We start from the raw sequence: 18,753 nt of genomic DNA, 5'->3' as shown, positions 1-18,753 counted from the left end.
ATCATTTTTTGTTTTGGCGTTTCTATTTAAAATTGCATTTTTCTTGTATTATGTTGGAGTGTTAAATACCATCAAAACCTGTAACGACATCAAAGGAAATGACCGATAATACCCAAGCCCCCCGATTCGAAAAGTCCTTAGGACTGTTGACTACCAAATTTGTAAGTCTGCTGCAAAAATCGAAGGGGGGAATTTTAGATCTGAAAGTGGTATGTACCTAAGCAAGTTGGAGCAAAAAGCCAACAAATAAACTATTCTATAAACTATATTTTAGGCGGCCGACCTTTTAGAAGTGCGACAAAAAAGACGTATCTACGATATCACCAATGTGCTGGAAGGTATTGGACTGATAGAGAAAAAAAGCAAAAATAGTATTCAGTGGAAGTAAGTCAGTGCTTAATTCAAATCACACAGATTGCATTAACACAAATTTGCAGACCTTATGCCACCCCAGAATACGATCATCAGCAGGCAGCCGGAAACAATGTTGAGTGTTCCTCAAGGATTGCTAAACTCAAACAGGAATTGTCAAAGTTAGATGAGTATGAATTAGAGTTGGACTTGCACAAGTTGTGGGTCGAACAAAGTATAAGAAACACCACAGAAGACCTGCAAACTAAGAAATACCTGTATATAACCAGTGAGGATTTTGCCAATTGTTACAATATTGAAAAAACAGTATTTGTCTTTAATATCCCAGTTGATAAAACTGATATTAAAATTTCAGTGAGTATTACTTACTTAGAAAGGATAAAATTCAGTAAATGTTTTGCACTTGTTTTCAGCACAAAGAACTGGCTTATTCCTTAAAACTCAAAAGTTCTGGAAAACCAATAGTAGCTAATTTATTGTCAGAAAAATCATACAGTCAACAAGACAGAAAATCTCAAAAAATACATAAAGAGGTTGAAGATTTTAAAGTAATTTTCTGGCAGTGGTTGACTAATTTTTGGTTGTTGATTTTAGGTTGTGGAAAATATAGGGAGCAAAAAACGGAAATATGATGATCCCGAAATGACTGCTGCTGAAATTCTATTTGGAAAACCTACAAAGTTAAATTCACATAATTTGGACAGAAGTACTGGTAAGTGACAGTGTTGTTGTTTATTGAGGCAGGTAATTTTTGCCAAATGCAGTTTTCTGCTTTACTTCTACAGTAACCTAAAAAAATGCTCTACTATTTAGCAAAAATTGATGCTTCAGTTTGTCCTCTATGAGATCCTTTTGATAAGCTAGTAGAGAGCTCCCGTACTGGACAAGTTGCATTGTCCAGTTAAACATTTGCTGGAACTACCTAACTTTTTTTTTTGTTTAGATCAGGACTCCTTTTTGCCCGTAAATCCCATTCCATTGATGCAGGAATACTCATTTGGACTGCTGGATAACGAGGGTGCTTGTGATTTATTCGATACCTAACCTAATTAATTAAAGGTATCTTGTAAAAGCACAAGCAGAGACTTTTGTTTGCTTTTATAATACTGATAATTTTGGGCATTATGGAGGATGTTGGCTCACATTGGCATATATGTCTGTGATTTTAGAATAATCTCTGTTTATTTCCTTAAGACTTTTTCAAGTTATTTTGGATTAGAAGTATTACCAACGTTGTTAACGCAATATTTTTTTGTAATAAACTAATATAATATTTTTTGAGAAGTTGGGTTTTGTTTTTTTTTGTAGGCATTAAAAAAGAAGAACGAATTGGAAGAGAAGAGAGTGTTAATGACGCATGTCACGTGACCGATTTTTTTTATGACAACGACAGATCTGACAACTGGAACTAATCAAACGTAAACACAACTGTGTTTGGGTTTTACTGAGACTGAAGTGTTTGGACATCTTACCTATTAATCCAAGATAAAATCTTCATTTTTTTTATTTTTCTAAGTGCATACAAGATTTGTAGTCCTTATCAAAATTAAGCCTAATATACGCATTTTTGATAAACGATCCAAAAGAGACTTATTTCAAGTTCAAACATGTAAATCCATTTAAAAACAGTAGCTTTTGACGATTTGAAACATGAGTGATGAGGAATTAAAGAAAATCTTTGCTACAACAGCCTCTATTTGCACGGTGCTGCAGTTTCTGTCAGGAACGTAAGTTTCGGTAAAAAATCATTTGGTTATTTGCTTATGCCCACTGTTTTTAGATTGACCTGTCAGAAAATAGTCCGCAATAAGAGCACCGGGGAAATATCATCGTTTCCTTTCGTCAGTGGTTGTTTGTCCACTGCCTTGTGGCTTCAATATGGCTTACTAATTGAAGACACCTCCATGATTTTGGTGAACACAATTGGGGTTGTCTTATTCATGTCTTATGTGGTTGTTTTCTTTCTTTACAACGTCAAAAAGGTAGCATCCTCAAATGGTGTTATTGACTAGGATTTCAGATTGAAACAATTTTAGCTCCATGTTTTGCGTCAGTTTCTATTCTGCCTCTTGGTTTTCATTATTGTTATAATAAAACTACACCGTATGGAAGATGAACAAGTGGGCCGTAGTTTTTTGGGACGTACCTGTATGATCGTTACCATATTGTTTTTTGCCGCCCCATTTGCTACCATTATTCATGTGATGAAAGTTCGAAATACTGAGAGTCTTCCTTACCATTTGATTGTATCCACATTTATTGTCTGTTTACAGTGGATGGTGTATGGTGTCCTGTTGAAAGACCCATTTATTCAGGTAATGTTGTAGTTACAAGTTACCCCATAAAATTCCCACCAATATTTTGCTTTTTTTTAGATTCCCAATTTTTTGGGATGCGTTCTGTCAGGGATGCAGCTGACGTTCTTTATGGTTTACCCCAGCAAAAGCAACAATTCCAATTGTAAAATACATTCCAACAATGTCATTTAAAGTATTTATCAATGTAATTGACTAAGTTGTCAATGGAAGTACGTCGTTATCACGTGGCACTAATGCTTTAGCTGGTGAAGTGTCACATGACAACCCAAAAAATTTGGTAACAATATAAAGCAAACATGGCCACTCTTGGCACTTTACTTTAGACTGTTGTGTATTAAAATTCGGTACCCTTTCCTGTACTGATATTGTGATGTAACACTGTTCCTTACTTTTCCTGTATAAAATAGCGTTGTTCTTATAGGCGTTAAGGTGGCTTATTTATTTTTTACATTAAAAATTTATTTTTTCCTGTTTACTAGAAACATTAATAAATAACAGTTACGGCAAATAATTGGCGTTTAATTTTATGTCAATTTTGATGACAATAATAATTTATAGCTTCATAGTAATAATAATTGTGCAATTACATGCAATATTCATAACACTATACAGGTTTATATTGATTTTAAACTGGCGCTCCCGGTACTGTACTAACACGTGATTGGCTGCCGATTAGTTCTTTCAACCAATGCCGTTGTACCACGCCAACTAGATAGCTAAAATGGATGCGCACTTCTCTCTGATGACAGCTTGGCAGAAAATCGTCATCAGGGTCTATTATTATTATTCTCATTTCATTAGGCGAAGTTGCATCAGCAAAATAGATTGTTTTTACAGTGAAATCGAAAAAAACTCGGTTTTATCCTCTTAAATCTTATTTGATATACAGTATTTGTGCTTTTGTGTCTTGAACCGGGAAGGATTTCTTAATAATTATTAACAAACATCTTTATCCACTCAGTGGTGTACAGAGTGAAATTAGTGGAAAATTCTAGAAGGAAAAATGATGACAGCCACCATCCTCCCGGTTCCCACGATCCTAAGCATATTGAACGACAGCAATTACCTGGAAGATCAAAATGTCCAGGCCCCCAGGGCGAAAAAACGCCGCCTAGATCATCTTTCATGGGAGGAAAAAATTCAAAGAAAGTAAGTTCTGAAAGTTTAGCAAAGTTTAAACAAACCACTAATTGTACTACGTAATTGTTCTAGAAAACTGAAGAACAGAGTAGCAGCACAAACATCTCGCGACCGGAAAAAAGCTAAAGTTGAACAGATGGAAACAGCCATTCAACAACTATTCACCAAAAACGAAACCATTATAGCAGAGTGGGAAAAACTGAAGCAGGCTAATGAAAGATTGCAGGCAGAAAATGCAGAATTACAGCAAAGGTTACAGGTTTGTGTTTTCCAATGGTTTTTATTGGTTCTACAGTGTTTTCTGTTTCATTGTAAAAAATTTTTATTTTATTTATATCAGGTTTGGCAACATTGCAAAATGATGTGATTTTAAAATGACAGTGACAGTTGCACCCCAAATTAGTTTATGACCACATTCATTTTCAAGCTCGGAGGAGCGAGCAGAGCTTGCAATGCACGTAATTTGACAAATGGTCAAATTATGGTTTTGCCAAATTACGTCATAGTGACGTCGAAAACGCTCTCCTGGCTTCATGGAGCTTGAAAATGAATGTGGCCAACCACATCAATCCTTGCATGATAGTAAAAAAAAAACACTATCTCAGTATGTTTTTCTTTACAGAGTAATCCACAATGTCAGTGCCAAAACCGGACTGTCGTGTGCGCGCCCGAGAGCGGATCAACCGAATCCCTCCTTCGGCCGAAAGGAACGAGCGCGAACTCAGCAGCGGCTTTGACAGGGGACACCAGGACGACCCTGTACCTGAAAGTACTTCTGGCATGCCTTCTTTACCGGACCTGCTCGATGAACTCGAGACCGACGCCGTCGATCTTAACGCCCTCGAGCAACTTACACAAACTCTGCTCGAAGACATCGCCCGAGATTTGGAAAGCTCTGCTCAAAAGTCAACTGATCAAGTAAGCTTAACGAACTAAATTGCGATTCAGTATAATTGGTTTCTATATGCACCAGTGTGGTAGCCATGTTTTGTTAATGCTGGCAACACTGTAATGAAAGTTTTTTAAGGTTTACTGCAAAACTAGTGTATTCTCATACTGGTTTAATGGGACACTCATACACTAGTTTCACACAAAACAGTTGATTTTCTAGAAGGAAGTTTTAAACTGTCCAAGTTGGCATGTGCAGCATTTGCCTAACTCACAACACAGTGGGTGGTTTTATTATTGTGATTAGTTAAAAAAATCTTTCTTGACCAATCACACAAATACTGATATGCACATGTGGACTTAATAAGTTGTGGCATTCACCGAATTCTTCATGTTGACTTTTATTTCTAGATACGTTCGCCAGTATGTTGACTGTATAATTAATTCCACTTTTAATAATAGCCAGAGGTAATCAAAATGTTATAATATTCTTCATCAGGCACTTGTATTTAACTGTAATTACTCCACTATTTCACTGGTTATTTAATGTATCAAATAATTTTTGTCTGGTCTGTATTTACATTGTATAGGAAGCACACTCACCATAGTAGCAATTTCTGGTATTTTTTTCCTTAAGCAAAATAGACAGTCGACGTAAATGAAACAATTTAAACGCAAGCAGAAGTAATCCTTTAGTGCAAATAACTTGGAGGTTCAATAATTGTTATGGTCGTAGTTGGCTGTGCTTCTAGCATGAACGTAGGGCCGTTGATAAGTTCGTATATGGTTTGAAATGACAGCTGTCATATAATAATTGTTATCTAAGACATACTCTTTTTGTGACAATTGCCATCCATAGGCGACCTGACCATAACAACTATTGAACATCGGTTACTATTTGAGTAAACATCAGTGAATGCACACATCACAGTAATTTATTGTAGTAGCGATAAACTTGTCAAATTACAATACAAACATCTTTATCCTCTTTTGCAGAAACCAGCTGCTTGTCCAGAAACTAATCCAGGAAAAATGGTGGGGCCGACATCAAAACAATTGGAATCCAGTCGAGGTGAAGGGCTAGAAGAACCCAAAGAAATCACCGCCGCGGAACAAGATATATCCGAGTATCTGCTTCTGCACCATAACTACGCAAAAGTTCGACCTAGAGAAATTACACCGGCTAAAACGTCGCACCCTAGCACCGCACGAAAATCTAATCATAAATGCAAACCCAAATCGAAAAAGAGCACACCACCTGCTGTAATTGTTCAGCCTGTCCCTGATCTCTCCCTACAACTGGAAACCTCACAAAATGATGTAATGTACGGAACCTTTGACGAAAACACCAATACAATCACCATTTTGGTAGATAATGTACCGATGAATGAAGTGGTTTTGGAGAATACCGAAACACCTGCTTTGGATCCAAGTAGTTGTTTAACTGCCCCCGAATCATCTTCCGAAGGTGGTTTGTCGCCGCGATCTGATTTAGGTTACGAATCTTTAGATTCGCCCGCCCACGTTTCGGATTTTGATTCGTGGGATTCAAGTGTAACTGAGCTATTTCCATCCTTATTTTAACGTTTTATTGTTAACAAGTTTCCAGTTGACTAGAGAGATTAAGTTATTTTTGTAATAAAGTTTTTCTATATTTAGTGGTTAAGGTGTAAATTTTCTAATATATTGTGTAGTTGTGCAAGGTTGGTTTCATTTTTCCCTCACCTAAGTTTATAGTCAGAATTTAACAAAAACACCAACTGTAATGCTACCTAATTTACATTTATTCTATTATTAAAATATACAAGTTTTTTTTGTAACACATCTGGTCATAATTGTAAAAACATTAGGTAATTAGTAATGACATGAACGTAATAGCATTAACTTATTTTTAAACGTAAAAATACAAAAAGAATTAAGAGGGCTCACAAATATGATTGCAATTTACAGGCTCACAAAACAAAACAGTCTCTTTCACAAAATGGAAAATGAAATAATTTTTACTGGTTTAAAAGCCCAGACATGAATATGAAGTAGGTTACTTCATTTCTTTGGTGTAGGCATCCAGTTCAGCATCTAGTTCTTCTATTGTAGGAGCTTTTCTGTTCTGGTTTCTAGGTCCTCCTCCTCCTCCTCTGCGAGACCCACCTGAAAGAATTCAGAGTTTTTTTAAAACAATGTTCAAAAAAATTAGGTTTAATTTTTAATGTTATTTATTCAACACTGTTTTGAAATGTTAGAAAATTGAAACTTACGATTTTGAGTTCCTCTATTTGGCCGCGACTGTCCTTTCGCTCCTCTAGGACTCCTATTGTTGGTAAATCTTCTCTCTCCAACTCCAATTCTTCTAGGGGGTGCAGGAATTTCACTGGTAGTTAACTGGATGTTCATGGCTCGTCCATCCAAAGGTACCCCATTGTATTGTTTCATAGCTTTGATGGCATCGCTGCGCCTCTCAAAAATAACATCAGCTGTGCCCAGAGACCGACCTGATCTATCATAATGCACTGCGGCGCTTTTTAAGGGGCCAAATTCGGCAAACAATTCTTGTATATCCGAATCTGAGACTCCGAAATCGAGATTTGAAACCATCAATTTAGTAGGCCCCATTGTTGCTTGAACCGTGGCCCTTGCGGCCGCGATCTTCCGGGCACCGAATCCTTCGAAGAGATCATGTTTCCATGCACTGTTTACGTCTCCCTAAACGGAAAAATTGGATGTCAGCATCAAGCCTAGCCTCGGACGCCGAGACGCGGCCTAGTTTTGGCAATTTTCCTGAGAAAAATCAAAAAAGTAAAAGAGGTGTGCATCATTACCCGGGTGAAGGCTCGCGTGATTCCGCCCCCTCTACCGCCGCGACCCCTTTGAACGCCACTGCCGCCCCCGCCACTTCGTCTAAAATTAGGGGGGCCACCGCCACGGCGTTGTCCGCGACCCTGAGGCCCGCCGCCGCGTCCACCACCGCCACGACGTCCACCGCGACCCCGACCTTGTTTATTTGTTTTAATGATATCATCAAGGCTCATATCAATCTTATCGACCATTTCGTACACTTTTTACTATATTGTACCGACTATAAAACGTTGAAAACACACGACGGGCCTTTCTACTTTAACGAACCTGGCGGAAATGGAGACAAAACAAAATGGCTACCTTAACTTTTCACTAAAATTACGCATGCCTAGCATCACATCAAGTTGACAGTAAATGCGCATGCAATCAACGTCAACTGTCAAAAATCCCATATAATGAGAAGATTGACTAGATAACCACCCTAACCTTAGTTAAACTTAGTTATAAAATTATTAATTAACTATTCATAAAATATATTCAACACAAAAATGCTAAGAACGTTTCTTAGTTCAAATTTAAATAATGTGTGTTCAAAGAATTATTCTACTCTTGTTGAAACTGTTGGGAGTAAAACTTCGGCGATAGAGCCTCGAAAATTGATTTTTCCCCCAAAATATACGAAACCCAGACAGGTATGGCTAGAAAACTTGGACACTATCGATGAAAAAAAATTAGGAATACTGGAACTGCATCCGGACGTATTTGGCACAAATCCACGTATCGATCTAATCCACCAAAATGTCCGCTGGCAACAAATGTACAAATACGTGAGTTATGCACACGTTAAACTTCGTATGGAAGTGAGAGGTGGCGGCCGTAAACCATGGCCACAAAAAGGATTGGGTAAAGCCAGACATGGTTCAATAAGATCAAATCTATTCAAAGGAGGTGGTGTGGCCCATGGTCCCAGATCACCTACTCCACACTTTTATATGTTGCCATTTTACATGCGACTCTATGGTTTAACTTCTGCTTTGTCAACTAAATTTGCTCAGGATGACTTGCATGTGGTGGACAGTCTAGAAATTCCTTCTGAAGACTCAGATTACATAGAAGAACTGGTTAAAAGTAGGTTATGGGGTCCTTCAGTACTTTTTGTTGACAGGTGATTCAATTTCATTTATTGGTCTTACATTATTATGTTTGAAATGAATTTCAGTATTGATATAATGCCAAGGAATATTACTGCAGCTACCGACACAATAAAACACTTCAATTTGATGCCTGTATATGGATTGAATGTGTATTCAATGTTGAAGCATGATACTTTAGTGCTCACCAGATCTGCAGTTGATGTCATTGAAGAAAAATTGCTTACCCATCTTCATAAGAACAACACTGCAGCATTTAATGCTAAATATAAAGTCAATCAAGTGTAGAATTTAAAATAATTAAAAAAAATCATACAGTAAAAGTAGTTTTATTTACAATACAGCTTGAGAAACAGCTGGTTCAACTAGTACCAGTAAGTATTTGGTGGAACCCTATCCTCTTTAATGTTCATTTGTTCCATAATATCCATTTCAAAAGTGCACAACTTTGGTTCAAAAGTTACATCAGTGACCACTTGTGCCACTGTATCTTTGGGTTGTTCTTTATATGTAGATTTGCTTTTATAATCTATGGTCTCCTCAACACTGGCTGGAATTGGAATTATTCTTCCAGTACGTACTGACACTCTAACCTTTTCACCCTCCTCAGTATATCTCCATTCATGTGCTGTGGGCTGTAAGTCTGAAGGATCAACCAGGGCCACATCAGTGGTAACCAACAGTGGTTGTTCTTCCTGAACATAAACACCCTCATAATCCCTTTTCTCATTTTTGCCCATATTTTTCAATTTGCAATTCAAACCATCCACAAGCACCCAATTTCGTTCCTGAATTACCATTTTCACAGTTCCTTGTTTACCTTTATCTTTACCAGTCAAAACTTCCACTCTATCCCCCCTGAAGAAACTCCACTCCAATAGTGGTTCAACAAAAACTTTAGGATGATTCATGCCTGGCTGGTTTTCATTCTTGAACTCCATGGTCCAGGGACGGTGCACCCCAAACTGGAATTTCTTTCGTTGAATTACTGCATTTGGCTTGTATTGGGGCCCCACAGGATTTTTCCAGTACACTTGATTAGTTGCACGGTTTATGTATCTATCTGGCAGATTGGCGTATTGTTTGGACCATTTTCCAATTCGGGTAAGTTGGGGCAAAGTAAGCCTCATTTTTAAAGATATACGATGTAAATTTATGCCTAAGTATTAGTTTTTTATTTGGTGTAATGTGTAATTAGAAATTTAATTATTTGAAAATTCTTAACCAAACTTAAGCAAGCACTTATACTTCATATACAATGACAATTCAACTCATATACTCCTGGAAAGTTGACTATACAAATGCCAATGCAACAACTGACACTGCAAAATAGAGAGTAAATATTTGAAATCCTGCATTAACCTTAAAAATTGTCAAAATAATGGGCTTTACTTATTAAATTTTATAAAAGTACATTTGTCTAAAAACACCCTATGTAAACAGAAAACATAATGTTTAAAAACATTTTCACAGTATTCAGATCAATAGGTGAACCTGTAAGATTCCTACATTCACAGGTAACAGTTTCATTTTAGCATCACTTAACAGTCCCAATTTTATAATTTGAACTCATTCTCGTCATACAAAGGTACTATACAGACCCAGACAACTGCCAAGTATAGATATTTCAAAGCACAATAAATTAAGACTGTACTCACAGAAAAAGTCCACAAGGGATGGATGGGGCAAAGGAATTGGTCCCATTTCATGGAAAAATCTAGCTGCTACCAGTGTGCTGGGTGGGGCTCTACTTGCATTTATGGGGTATCTGAAAAGAGAAAAAGAAGCAGGTGAGTTACTGGGTATTCATTTTTGAGCCTTACCTAACTGAAGTTTGAGTGTAGCATTGGAAAGGGAAAGAACTAGAATGCTGGGAAAAGCAGCTATAGGTGGCAAATTTGAGTTAGTTGATAGTGGTGGTAAAGTAAGAACGAGCGACGATTTCCTAGGGCAGTGGGTTTTAATATACTTTGGGTTCACCCACTGTCCAGATATTTGTCCTGATGAATTAGAGAAAATGGCTGGGGCAGTGGATATTTTAGGTATATACACTCAAGAGACGCTCAAAAGTATATGTTTATGTAGTAACAAATTGCAGACAAAGACCCAGATTCAGTTAAAGTTCAACCAATTTTTATATCTGTGGATCCCAACAGAGACACCCCTGAACTAGTGGGCAAGTACTGTAAAGAGTTTAGTCCAAGACTGATTGGACTGACTGGCAGTGAAGAACAAGTAGGTAAAGCTTGTAAAGCTTACCGCGTTTACTTTAGTGCAGGACCCAAAGACAAAGACAGTGACTACATTGTAAGTTGGTAGTGATATCATTAAGAAATTAAGTCAACAAAATGTAATTTGCAGGTTGACCACACCATAATAATGTACTTGATAAATCCAGATGGGGAATTCGTAGATTATTACGGACAAAACCGGACGTCCTCTGACATAGCCACTTCAATTAAATTACACGTTTCTAAATATGAGCACAACAAAAAGAGTTTCTTCTCCAAATAAAAAAATTTAGTTAATTTATTGCATCCTTATGGAGAATAGACGATAATTAATTCGTAATTCCATTGATTATTTTATAACAAAATAAAAATGTTCCTAATAACATGTTTGTGAATTATTTATAAATGGTTTCCATTCAGAAAATGCCTGCTTATTCAACAATGAAGTTCATTTTGCTGGTTATAGTAGTTGGGCAGATGGGGTGTGTTTTCGGAGCTGTACGTATTTGGGTAATCGTGTCTTATCAACTTGGCCCTAATTTTTTTTTTAGATGACTGAGTCACAAATGAAGGCTGCATTCAAATTGATTCGAAACGTCTGTCAACCCAAAAACAAAGCAACAGATGGTTGGTTTGTTTTTATGTGTTAATCTTTTTAATTATTTAATTTATTGTAGCACAAATCGAGGCCATGCACAAAGGAGACTGGAACCAAAACAAAAACGGCATGGTAAAGGTGTTATACACTTTGTTTCTAATTAACCATTGATATTTTCCAGTGTTACATGAACTGCGTATTAAACTACTACAAGTTGGTAGGTAATTGCATGTAAATGATTTTTAAAATTTTAGTGCATTTGAACTGTATAGCAACTACCAGACAATTCGTTTGATTGGGAAACTGGGCTCAAAGTCGTAGAAGCCCAAGCTCCACCTTCGATAGCTGTTGTTGCCATTGAAGCCATCAATAACTGCAAAGAGTCGGGTAAATTACAGAAATAGCTAAAACTGTTTTTTTTTTTGTAATTCTATTTTCATAGTTAAAACTTTGGAAGACAAGTGTATGGCAGCATTGGAAATATCAAAATGCCTTTATGACACAAATCCAGAGGTGAGCATCAAATCTATGTATGTTAACTGTGGAAAATGCATGTGCAGCAATATTTGCGTAAATGATGTTGATATAGTTTGTGATTTGTCAAAGAAGCTGAAGGTTGCTTTTTTTCATCACAAACTATATACGCATTGTGTTGAGATTTACGCAAATGCTGTATCTATGTGGAAGCTGAAGATAAAACTGTTGCAAATTTAATTTTAAAATTATACGTTTTTTCTTTCAGAAATATTTCTTGCCTTGATGAGGATCGTTTCTATTGCCACTCCAGAAATTGCATTTAGTTTTCACACCCATCCTAAATTATTATTACGTAATTCTATGCGTTTAAAACGTAAAAACGGATAAATAAAAAAAGCAATTTGATTTAGTTTGACTGAACTATAAATCATCAGCAGAATTGTTTGTCCTCTCTTGTATGGTTCTCTTGGATAGAGTGAAAATTATGCATTTATGAACTCAATAATAAGTAGAAAAAACTGTGAAGTGAAAAGTGACATATGTGGTCAAGTGACCAATTGCAGGTTGACGTGACAAAGACAGAAAACGAAAAAAATATCAAGTAGGCCATATTTTCAGCGCGCTGTTGCCAAAATCCAGCACCGTCGACAAAATTAATTAACCAATTTTTTAAATCGTATTGAATACTTGGCGTTTGGCAACAGCGCGCTGAAAATATGGCCTACTTGATATTTTTTTTTGCTTTCTGTCTTTGTCCCGCGCATGCAATTATCTACGTTTCTCTGTCAGTTACACGGTTTTCCTATGGTCACCACACCTGTATGTATTGTATTTTTAAAATTTTCATACTGGACGCATTCATTTTCAAGCTTCATGGAGCGAACAGAGCGTTTTTGACGTCACGATGACGTAATTTGGCAAAACTCTAATTTGACCAGTTGTCAAATTAGGTCATTGTGACGTCAAAAAAGCTCTGCTTGCTCCATGGAGCGTGAAAACGAAGGCAGCCACTGTATATTATGTTGTTGGTCAGATTATTCAGTTAGCACAGTACTATGCGACCTTTTATCTTGTTTTGTTAACAAAGTAGTATAATAATTCTTTTTTTTGGATAGAAAGTTGAGAAAGAGGGTTGTTTGATTCGTCGATATGACAAAACGCCGCCCCTGTCTGAGGAGTTCAACCTCCTAAATGAACTTCGGTCGACCCCGCGCTAGCTCCGGTTTTGACGTCACGCCGCGCGGAAAATCAATCCGAATTCCGGGGCCGGTGCCAAAATCTTTTCATTGGAAACGCCGTCCATTATTTACCCATCTGGATAATCCAGCCCTGGATTATTATGTGGTCGTACTAAAGGTATATAGCGTGGAAAAGGTAACAAAATCGTTATTCGCGATATTTCGCCGAACGGAAATAGAATGCGTTAGAGGTTGGTAGGGTAGTTGAGGGTCTGAAAAAGTGAATTGGAAAGTGTACAATAGAATAAAGTGCACACACATCCATACAAAATCCAAGGCTGTAATAATTCAACCGGCCCATATAATCGAAAGCTTACCTACGTCACCACTTACCGCGCCAGTCGAGGTTCGTAAGTCCGTTGGATCGGTTTATATACATTTGTTGGTGGTGTATTGTGCGAGGTGCGTCGTATATGGACACTTGGACGTTGCTGTTTCGATATTACGTTGTCTACGTAAACTGATGAATGTAAGTACAAGTATTTTTTATCCCACTTTAAGTCCACCAACACATTCACGCCCTTTTACGACACAAGACGTCCTCTCTGTAATTGAAACGAAAAAAAAAATCACTCTTAGTACTAAAATAACGCGTTATCATCTGCAACAAACAACAAAACAATTAACTCATCAAGAACCACAACATAGTATTGAAATTCGGCTTGGTTAACGCGTAAAGTAGTGGTAATTTGGGTTCCCATTAAAGAGTTAACTGGACAAAGATATTTTTGTCATCGCATAAACACCGAACTATTTTTAGGCTCTACTATATACTCTGTGGACAATAATTGAGATTTTTATTGCCCAAAAGGGTTTGGTTTATTATAAAGCCCCGGTCTAGGCGGTATAAACACTAGATGCTTGAATGGGTAAGTCCCTTATTGATTTATCAATGAACCACCCTTTGGATATTTATAACTATGTATAACCAGTGTTCTGTAAGATTATTTTGTTGTGCCACACTGTATTATACTCTGTAATCACCTGAAAAATTTATTTGTCAGGGCGGTTCCTTATAGCAACTGTTTAAGGGATGATTGTTATTCTAGTTGCTGTAAGCACACTGGTTGCGTCTTTTATTTTATTTTTCAAACTTCATGTACCTAATTAGAATTTGTTTTAAAGCAGCCAAATGATTTGCATAAATACAAGCACAGGGGGTTGGTAGTTTTGGATTGGTCAAAATAGAAAAGCTGCTTTTTCTTAGCCAATCGCAACTACGAACTACTATACTGCACATGTGGACTTTCTTTCAAGTTTCGGGAATGTCATCAATGATTGAAAATGGCGTGTCTATCACACAAAAAAACTTGTTATTTCACTTGCGTGTTCTCTCAAACAAGTTAAACTTCTTTTCAAATTGAACCAAAGTTAGTTTTTATGCACACCACACGCTCCTTAGCCCTAAAAGTAAATTTGCTTACATAAATACGCGTAATTACCATACCTAGTTCATTATTTCTATCATATCTATAATGTGATTTGCATTTTGCACGCGATTTTATACCAAAACCATACAGGATACAGATATGGAAGTTTCAATACGTAGAACTTCCATGATATAACAAGGGAGAACTATTGCAAATCAATTAATGCTCTAGAGAAAGATGAAACGTAACTTTGTAAGTGACGTCAACAGTTAGACGTCAAACATAGGAAAACCGTGTAACGGACAGAGAAACGTACATTATTGCATGCGCGGGACTAAGACAGAAAACGAAAAAAATATCAAGTAGGCCATATTTTCAGCGCGCTGTTGCCAAACGCCAAGTTATTTTGTCGACGGTATTTGAGTGATACTTGGCGTTTGGCAACAGCGCGCTAAAAATATGGCCTAGTTGATATTTTTTTCGTCTTCTGTCTTTCTCGCGCGCATGCAATTACTTACGTTTCTCTGTCTGTTACACGGTTGTCCTATGGTCGCTTTTGGATTTACCACACCTGTATAGTAATCAACTAACCAGTTTTGATACAAAAAATGTATGGAAATTAGTATTATATTAAATAATCGTTTAATGGCTTTTTGTTTTAGGGGGCCACAGTGTGATGGATATAAGAGTCGTGGTCTTGGGGGATGGATAATGAACAACCCCATCAGGAGTTGGTCAAGTGTGTGGTGGTGGGCGATACGGCTGTCGGCAAAACACGGCTAATTTGTGCCAGGGCTTGTAACAAGCAGGTGAATCAGTTGTGTATTGTTATATCAATTTGTAATAGATTTTTTTTTTACTAAGCTAATCCATAGTGAAAAGATGTTCTGTCTGGTCTCGTATTCGTCAAAATTAGGTTCTATCTACAGTCTATAGGGAACAATTTACAAAATTAATCTAAATAATAGATCCAGAGGGAAATGCAGGCTTTAGGATCATGGACAATTATACCTAAACTCCCTGACCGTTTAAGAGTTAACGGTTTATTGCCATATAGTGCCAGTTTTTTCCATAATACGTGAAATTACTATTTATACTTCCAATTCACTCTTATTACTCTTATCCTTGATGTATATCTGATGATTTAGGTATCATTAGCTCAACTATTAGCTACACACGTTCCAACAGTATGGGCCATCGACCAATACCGCATCTACAAAGACGTCCTAGAACGATCGTGGGAGGTCGTGGACAGCGTAAATGTCAGTCTCCGTTTGTGGGACACTTTCGGCGATCACGAAAAAGACCGTCGATTCGCTTACGGTCGTTCAGATGTGGTAAGTGTTTGCATTTACTTCCTGGTGAAACCATATTGTACAGTTTGCTCGCTGGACAGGTACTATTATGCTTCAGCATCAACAGTCCAATATCATTGCGCAATTGCCGGCTCATGTGGTACCCGGAGATCCGTCGATTCTGTCCCAACACTCCCGTGCTCTTGGTCGGCTGCAAGAACGATCTACGGTACATGTACCGGGACGAGGCGTATTTGTCACACTTTCGGGACCGCAGTCCCTTTGTGAGGGCAACACGGAAAAGCGATCTCGTGATGCCCGACGAAGCCCGAACAGTAGCCAGAGAATTGGGGCTTTACTATTACGAGACTTCTGTAAGTTTTATTCCCATAACTATAGTTGATATAACATACAGGTGTGGTAAATCCAAAACTGACCATAGGAAAACCGTGTAACTGACAGAGAAACATAGATAATTGCATGCGCGGGACCAAGACAGAATACGAAAAAAATATCAAGTAGGCCATATTTTCAGTGCGCTGTTGCCAAAATCCAATACCGTCGACAAAATTAATTTTGTCAACAGCGTACTGAAAATATGGCCTACTTGGTATTTTTTTCGTGTACTGTCTTTGTCCCACGCCTGCAATTATCTACGTTTCTCTGTCAGTTACACGGTTTTCCTATGGTCGATTTTGGATTTACCACACCTGTATAACTAAAGGTAACTGTGTTACTGTCAGGTTCTCACCTACTACGGAGTTAACGAAGTGTTTGAAAACGCAATCAGGGCTGCATTGATAGCAAGGAGGGCACAGCGGTTTTGGATGACCAATTTGAAGAAAGTCCAACGTCCACTTTTACAGGTTTGACTAGTTTATGATTATTTTTATATAACTAAACAAAACTAATTACAGGCTCCATTCAAACCGCCTCCTCCCTTAAAGCCGGACGTTCACGTGACCGCCAGCTCATACTCAGAACACTTGCAGCATCTTTGGTTAAGTCGCGCCCACACAGATGTCGTGCTAATAGTAGGCTCGATGGGTTTTCCTGCGCACAGATTTATACTGGCTGCCAGTAGTGGTGCTTTTTATCGTTTATTGACTGTCGATTTAATGGCACGTAGCACTAGTGATTCTAGTATGGTAAGTGTCTTAACCTATCCTGCAATTTTACTGGTTAACCAGGTAAATGATTAAGGTAAGTTCTCTGGGTGATTTCGCCGACGAGACCGAATGTTTGGTGAGAGCAGAGCAAAAGACGTGCAAAAGAAGGGCCAGCTGTCAAGCTTTACCAACTGCCAGAGAGTTGGAACATCCGGCTTTCCAGTGCATTCGCAGTGTTCAACCCGAAGGCCAAACGGTGGTCACCCTATCGAAACTGGTGACTCCTAGTGCTATGCAACAGTGCTTACAGTTTGCGTATACAGGCACCGTCGATCGTAGCGCACTTAATTTAGAGGTACTGATGCAATTATATCAATATAAAGTTAAATCAAACTATTTTCAGGAAACACGTGAAGCAGCCGAATTTTTAGAGTTGCCCCAGCTTTTAGTATTATTAACCAAACACCCGTTCGTTGCACCCGATCCCCCCGATGAAAACTACGAAAACTTTTTGAAACGTCGACTCCAAGACATTTGTCTAGACCAAGGTTTGTTCGCTGACGTCATCTTCGAGTTGGATGACGGTGTGTGTACGGCTCACAAGTCCATGTTGGCTGCCCGTTGTGACGTCATGAAAGCCATGTTTAGTGGTGATTTTCGCGAGGGCCAGGCCAAAGTGGTAAGCTGTCTGACACATGCTCAAAATTTCAAATTGTAACTTAGTGCAGATTGAATTTCCCGGGGTCCGTGAATACACCTTCCACAAGCTGCTCTGTTTCCTGTATACGGACGAGATCCCGGCAGTGTCTGCGTCCAAATGCGTCAACATTTTGGAATTGGCCAACCGGTTGTGTCTGCCAAGACTAGTCAATTTGGTTGAGAAGCGGGTCATCGAAGACTTAGAGTTTTTGCAACCCTCGGAAGCAATCGAACAGTGTTTAAGACTGTTAGAACCCGTCAAGGTTAGTAAACCTTGGTCACACAAACTGTTATCCTTATAATTGAAACTGTGCAGCTGCACAACGGACATCAGCTAGCCGATTGGTGCATGAACCATCTTTGCATCAACTACAACATGCTGTGTCGCATGTCGCCGCGCAATTTGCGCCTGCTCCATTCGGATAATCAGGCTTATTTGGTCGAGCACAGATGGCCGCCAGTCTGGTACTTGAAAGACTACGACTACTACCAGAAATGTTTGGCGGAGCGCGACAAGGAGCTGAAACCGAACGAAAGGAACAGTTCTGGATGTCTCTGCTTCTCGCGTAAATCCGAGTCTGATCCTGCCCTCTCTACAAGCAATCTTTGATATTATTTAGGTTCCTTACTTGCCGGGTGAGAAAATACCAAATGGTAGCACTAGTTTCGGATGATGTGGAAGAACCTCATGAGTAAAGTTGTATTCTTCTCACCTTTGCGTTATTATAATCATGTAACAATTATTTAGTGGATATTTTGTGCCCAATTAGTCATAGAATTTATGAAAACTTCGGCTGACTTTCATATAATATGATATATTGGAAATCACAAAGAATTACTTTTGTTTTTACAATTCCTTAGAAATTTAAAATAAAACTTCTGCATGGTAGTTTCAGGTTTCAGGAGACAGATTCAATTAAACTATTCATTGCTATATCTTTACAAAAATGTTAATTACTTAATCATTCTCTTAATAAATAAAAGTAATTCTTTGAATTGGAAAGTATCAGTACCTTTTGAACAACAACCAAACCTTTTTATAATATATCTACTTTAATAAATCACTTTATTCTA

At 38.0% G+C, this 18,753-nt stretch overlaps 8 protein-coding genes and 1 pseudogene across 9 annotated transcripts; 7 read left to right on the top strand and 2 right to left on the bottom strand.

The window, feature by feature from the left end:
- The first annotated feature begins 2 nt into the window (after positions 1 to 2).
- LOC145727846 (transcription factor E2F5-like) lies at positions 3 to 1,656 on the top strand. The gene is made up of 6 exons (XM_081977689.1): positions 3 to 209; positions 275 to 384; positions 438 to 726; positions 786 to 905; positions 967 to 1,084; positions 1,316 to 1,656. Exons 1-6 carry the CDS (start codon positions 99 to 101, stop codon positions 1,414 to 1,416), a joined length of 849 nt encoding a protein of 282 aa, XP_081833815.1. The 5' UTR covers positions 3 to 98; the 3' UTR covers positions 1,417 to 1,656.
- Positions 1,657 to 1,803: 147 nt separating this feature from the next.
- Positions 1,804 to 3,201, top strand: LOC145727853 (sugar transporter SWEET1-like). The gene is made up of 4 exons (XM_081977694.1): positions 1,804 to 2,099; positions 2,153 to 2,354; positions 2,409 to 2,687; positions 2,748 to 3,201. Exons 1-4 carry the CDS (start codon positions 2,023 to 2,025, stop codon positions 2,859 to 2,861), a joined length of 672 nt encoding a protein of 223 aa, XP_081833820.1. The 5' UTR covers positions 1,804 to 2,022; the 3' UTR covers positions 2,862 to 3,201.
- Positions 3,202 to 3,469: 268 nt separating this feature from the next.
- Positions 3,470 to 6,420, top strand: LOC145727845 (X-box-binding protein 1-like). Of its 2 annotated transcripts, XM_081977688.1 has the most exons (4): positions 3,470 to 3,839; positions 3,903 to 4,089; positions 4,453 to 4,748; positions 5,715 to 5,951. In XM_081977688.1, the coding sequence occupies exons 1-4, from the start codon at positions 3,694 to 3,696 to the stop codon at positions 5,800 to 5,802; spliced, it is 717 nt and encodes a 238-aa protein (XP_081833814.1). In that variant the 5' UTR covers positions 3,470 to 3,693; the 3' UTR covers positions 5,803 to 5,951. The 2 variants fall into 2 exon arrangements, with proteins under 2 accessions (XP_081833814.1, XP_081833812.1); XM_081977686.1 differs by lacking the exon at positions 3,470 to 3,839 and having other exon boundaries at positions 3,947 to 4,089; positions 5,715 to 6,420.
- A 59-nt stretch (positions 6,421 to 6,479) lies between these two features.
- Positions 6,480 to 7,862, bottom strand: LOC145727849 (THO complex subunit 4-like). Its single transcript, XM_081977692.1, has 3 exons — positions 7,535 to 7,862; positions 6,974 to 7,418; positions 6,480 to 6,866 (listed from the first exon to the last, which is right to left on the bottom strand). The coding sequence occupies exons 1-3, from the start codon at positions 7,760 to 7,762 to the stop codon at positions 6,757 to 6,759; spliced, it is 783 nt and encodes a 260-aa protein (XP_081833818.1). The 5' UTR covers positions 7,763 to 7,862; the 3' UTR covers positions 6,480 to 6,756.
- Positions 7,863 to 8,022: 160 nt separating this feature from the next.
- LOC145727847 (large ribosomal subunit protein uL4m-like) lies at positions 8,023 to 8,985 on the top strand. Its single transcript, XM_081977690.1, has 2 exons — positions 8,023 to 8,676; positions 8,731 to 8,985. Exons 1-2 carry the CDS (start codon positions 8,060 to 8,062, stop codon positions 8,948 to 8,950), a joined length of 837 nt encoding a protein of 278 aa, XP_081833816.1. The 5' UTR covers positions 8,023 to 8,059; the 3' UTR covers positions 8,951 to 8,985.
- On the bottom strand, positions 8,976 to 9,909 carry LOC145727850 (large ribosomal subunit protein uL24m pseudogene; annotated as a pseudogene).
- A 50-nt stretch (positions 9,910 to 9,959) lies between these two features.
- On the top strand, positions 9,960 to 11,276 carry LOC145727848 (cytochrome c oxidase assembly factor SCO1-like). The gene is made up of 5 exons (XM_081977691.1): positions 9,960 to 10,179; positions 10,251 to 10,452; positions 10,507 to 10,704; positions 10,761 to 10,969; positions 11,024 to 11,276. The coding sequence occupies exons 1-5, from the start codon at positions 10,114 to 10,116 to the stop codon at positions 11,174 to 11,176; spliced, it is 828 nt and encodes a 275-aa protein (XP_081833817.1). The 5' UTR covers positions 9,960 to 10,113; the 3' UTR covers positions 11,177 to 11,276.
- LOC145727855 (general odorant-binding protein 72-like) lies at positions 11,182 to 12,377 on the top strand. The gene is made up of 7 exons (XM_081977696.1): positions 11,182 to 11,391; positions 11,445 to 11,520; positions 11,571 to 11,623; positions 11,673 to 11,708; positions 11,764 to 11,878; positions 11,934 to 12,004; positions 12,234 to 12,377. The coding sequence occupies exons 1-7, from the start codon at positions 11,299 to 11,301 to the stop codon at positions 12,249 to 12,251; spliced, it is 462 nt and encodes a 153-aa protein (XP_081833822.1). The 5' UTR covers positions 11,182 to 11,298; the 3' UTR covers positions 12,252 to 12,377.
- A 154-nt stretch (positions 12,378 to 12,531) lies between these two features.
- Positions 12,532 to 18,753, top strand: LOC145727837 (rho-related BTB domain-containing protein 1-like). The gene is made up of 10 exons (XM_081977677.1): positions 12,532 to 13,675; positions 15,239 to 15,385; positions 15,725 to 15,913; positions 15,973 to 16,245; positions 16,615 to 16,737; positions 16,789 to 17,019; positions 17,075 to 17,335; positions 17,384 to 17,659; positions 17,709 to 17,942; positions 17,996 to 18,753. Exons 2-10 carry the CDS (start codon positions 15,281 to 15,283, stop codon positions 18,287 to 18,289), a joined length of 1,986 nt encoding a protein of 661 aa, XP_081833803.1. The 5' UTR covers positions 12,532 to 13,675; positions 15,239 to 15,280; the 3' UTR covers positions 18,290 to 18,753.

The sequence above is a fragment of the Ips typographus genome, linkage group LG4 (assembly GCF_016097725.1).
Source record: "Ips typographus isolate SLU linkage group LG4, UJ_Ityp_2.0, whole genome shotgun sequence".
Lineage (NCBI taxonomy): Eukaryota > Metazoa > Arthropoda > Insecta > Coleoptera > Curculionidae > Ips > Ips typographus.
This window is presented reverse-complemented; position numbering and strand designations above follow the sequence as displayed.

What these genes read in the sequence shown, in the direction of transcription:
- LOC145727846 (XM_081977689.1), top strand. Translation starts at nt 99, where the DNA reads ATGACCGATAATACCCAAGCCCCCCGATTCGAAAAGTCCTTAGGACTG. An exon ending in GAATTTTAGATCTGAAAGTG is followed by an intron (nt 210 to 274) that starts GTATGTACCTAA and finishes ACTATATTTTAG; the next exon opens with GCGGCCGACCTTTTAGAAGT. An exon ending in CTCAAAAAATACATAAAGAG is followed by an intron (nt 906 to 966) that starts GTTGAAGATTTT and finishes TGTTGATTTTAG; the next exon opens with GTTGTGGAAAATATAGGGAG.
- LOC145727853 (XM_081977694.1), top strand. Translation starts at nt 2,023, where the DNA reads ATGAGTGATGAGGAATTAAAGAAAATCTTTGCTACAACAGCCTCTATT. An exon ending in CTGCAGTTTCTGTCAGGAAC is followed by an intron (nt 2,100 to 2,152) that starts GTAAGTTTCGGT and finishes CACTGTTTTTAG; the next exon opens with ATTGACCTGTCAGAAAATAG. An exon ending in TTCTTTACAACGTCAAAAAG is followed by an intron (nt 2,355 to 2,408) that starts GTAGCATCCTCA and finishes AAACAATTTTAG; the next exon opens with CTCCATGTTTTGCGTCAGTT.
- LOC145727845 (XM_081977686.1), top strand. Translation starts at nt 4,464, where the DNA reads ATGTCAGTGCCAAAACCGGACTGTCGTGTGCGCGCCCGAGAGCGGATC. An exon ending in CTCAAAAGTCAACTGATCAA is followed by an intron (nt 4,749 to 5,714) that starts GTAAGCTTAACG and finishes CCTCTTTTGCAG; the next exon opens with AAACCAGCTGCTTGTCCAGA.
- LOC145727849 (XM_081977692.1), bottom strand. Translation starts at nt 7,762, where the DNA reads ATGGTCGATAAGATTGATATGAGCCTTGATGATATCATTAAAACAAAT. An exon ending in TCACGCGAGCCTTCACCCGG is followed by an intron (nt 7,419 to 7,534) that starts GTAATGATGCAC and finishes TTTTCCGTTTAG; the next exon opens with GGAGACGTAAACAGTGCATG. An exon ending in AAATAGAGGAACTCAAAATC is followed by an intron (nt 6,867 to 6,973) that starts GTAAGTTTCAAT and finishes GAATTCTTTCAG; the next exon opens with GTGGGTCTCGCAGAGGAGGA.
- LOC145727847 (XM_081977690.1), top strand. Translation starts at nt 8,060, where the DNA reads ATGCTAAGAACGTTTCTTAGTTCAAATTTAAATAATGTGTGTTCAAAG. An exon ending in TCAGTACTTTTTGTTGACAG is followed by an intron (nt 8,677 to 8,730) that starts GTGATTCAATTT and finishes AATGAATTTCAG; the next exon opens with TATTGATATAATGCCAAGGA.
- LOC145727848 (XM_081977691.1), top strand. Translation starts at nt 10,114, where the DNA reads ATGTTTAAAAACATTTTCACAGTATTCAGATCAATAGGTGAACCTGTA. An exon ending in TAAGATTCCTACATTCACAG is followed by an intron (nt 10,180 to 10,250) that starts GTAACAGTTTCA and finishes CGTCATACAAAG; the next exon opens with GTACTATACAGACCCAGACA. An exon ending in TGGGGCAGTGGATATTTTAG is followed by an intron (nt 10,705 to 10,760) that starts GTATATACACTC and finishes AACAAATTGCAG; the next exon opens with ACAAAGACCCAGATTCAGTT.
- LOC145727855 (XM_081977696.1), top strand. Translation starts at nt 11,299, where the DNA reads ATGGTTTCCATTCAGAAAATGCCTGCTTATTCAACAATGAAGTTCATT. An exon ending in CAAAAACAAAGCAACAGATG is followed by an intron (nt 11,521 to 11,570) that starts GTTGGTTTGTTT and finishes AATTTATTGTAG; the next exon opens with CACAAATCGAGGCCATGCAC. An exon ending in TATTAAACTACTACAAGTTG is followed by an intron (nt 11,709 to 11,763) that starts GTAGGTAATTGC and finishes TGAACTGTATAG; the next exon opens with CAACTACCAGACAATTCGTT.
- LOC145727837 (XM_081977677.1), top strand. Translation starts at nt 15,281, where the DNA reads ATGGATAATGAACAACCCCATCAGGAGTTGGTCAAGTGTGTGGTGGTG. An exon ending in CTTACGGTCGTTCAGATGTG is followed by an intron (nt 15,914 to 15,972) that starts GTAAGTGTTTGC and finishes CTCGCTGGACAG; the next exon opens with GTACTATTATGCTTCAGCAT. An exon ending in GTAGCGCACTTAATTTAGAG is followed by an intron (nt 17,336 to 17,383) that starts GTACTGATGCAA and finishes AACTATTTTCAG; the next exon opens with GAAACACGTGAAGCAGCCGA.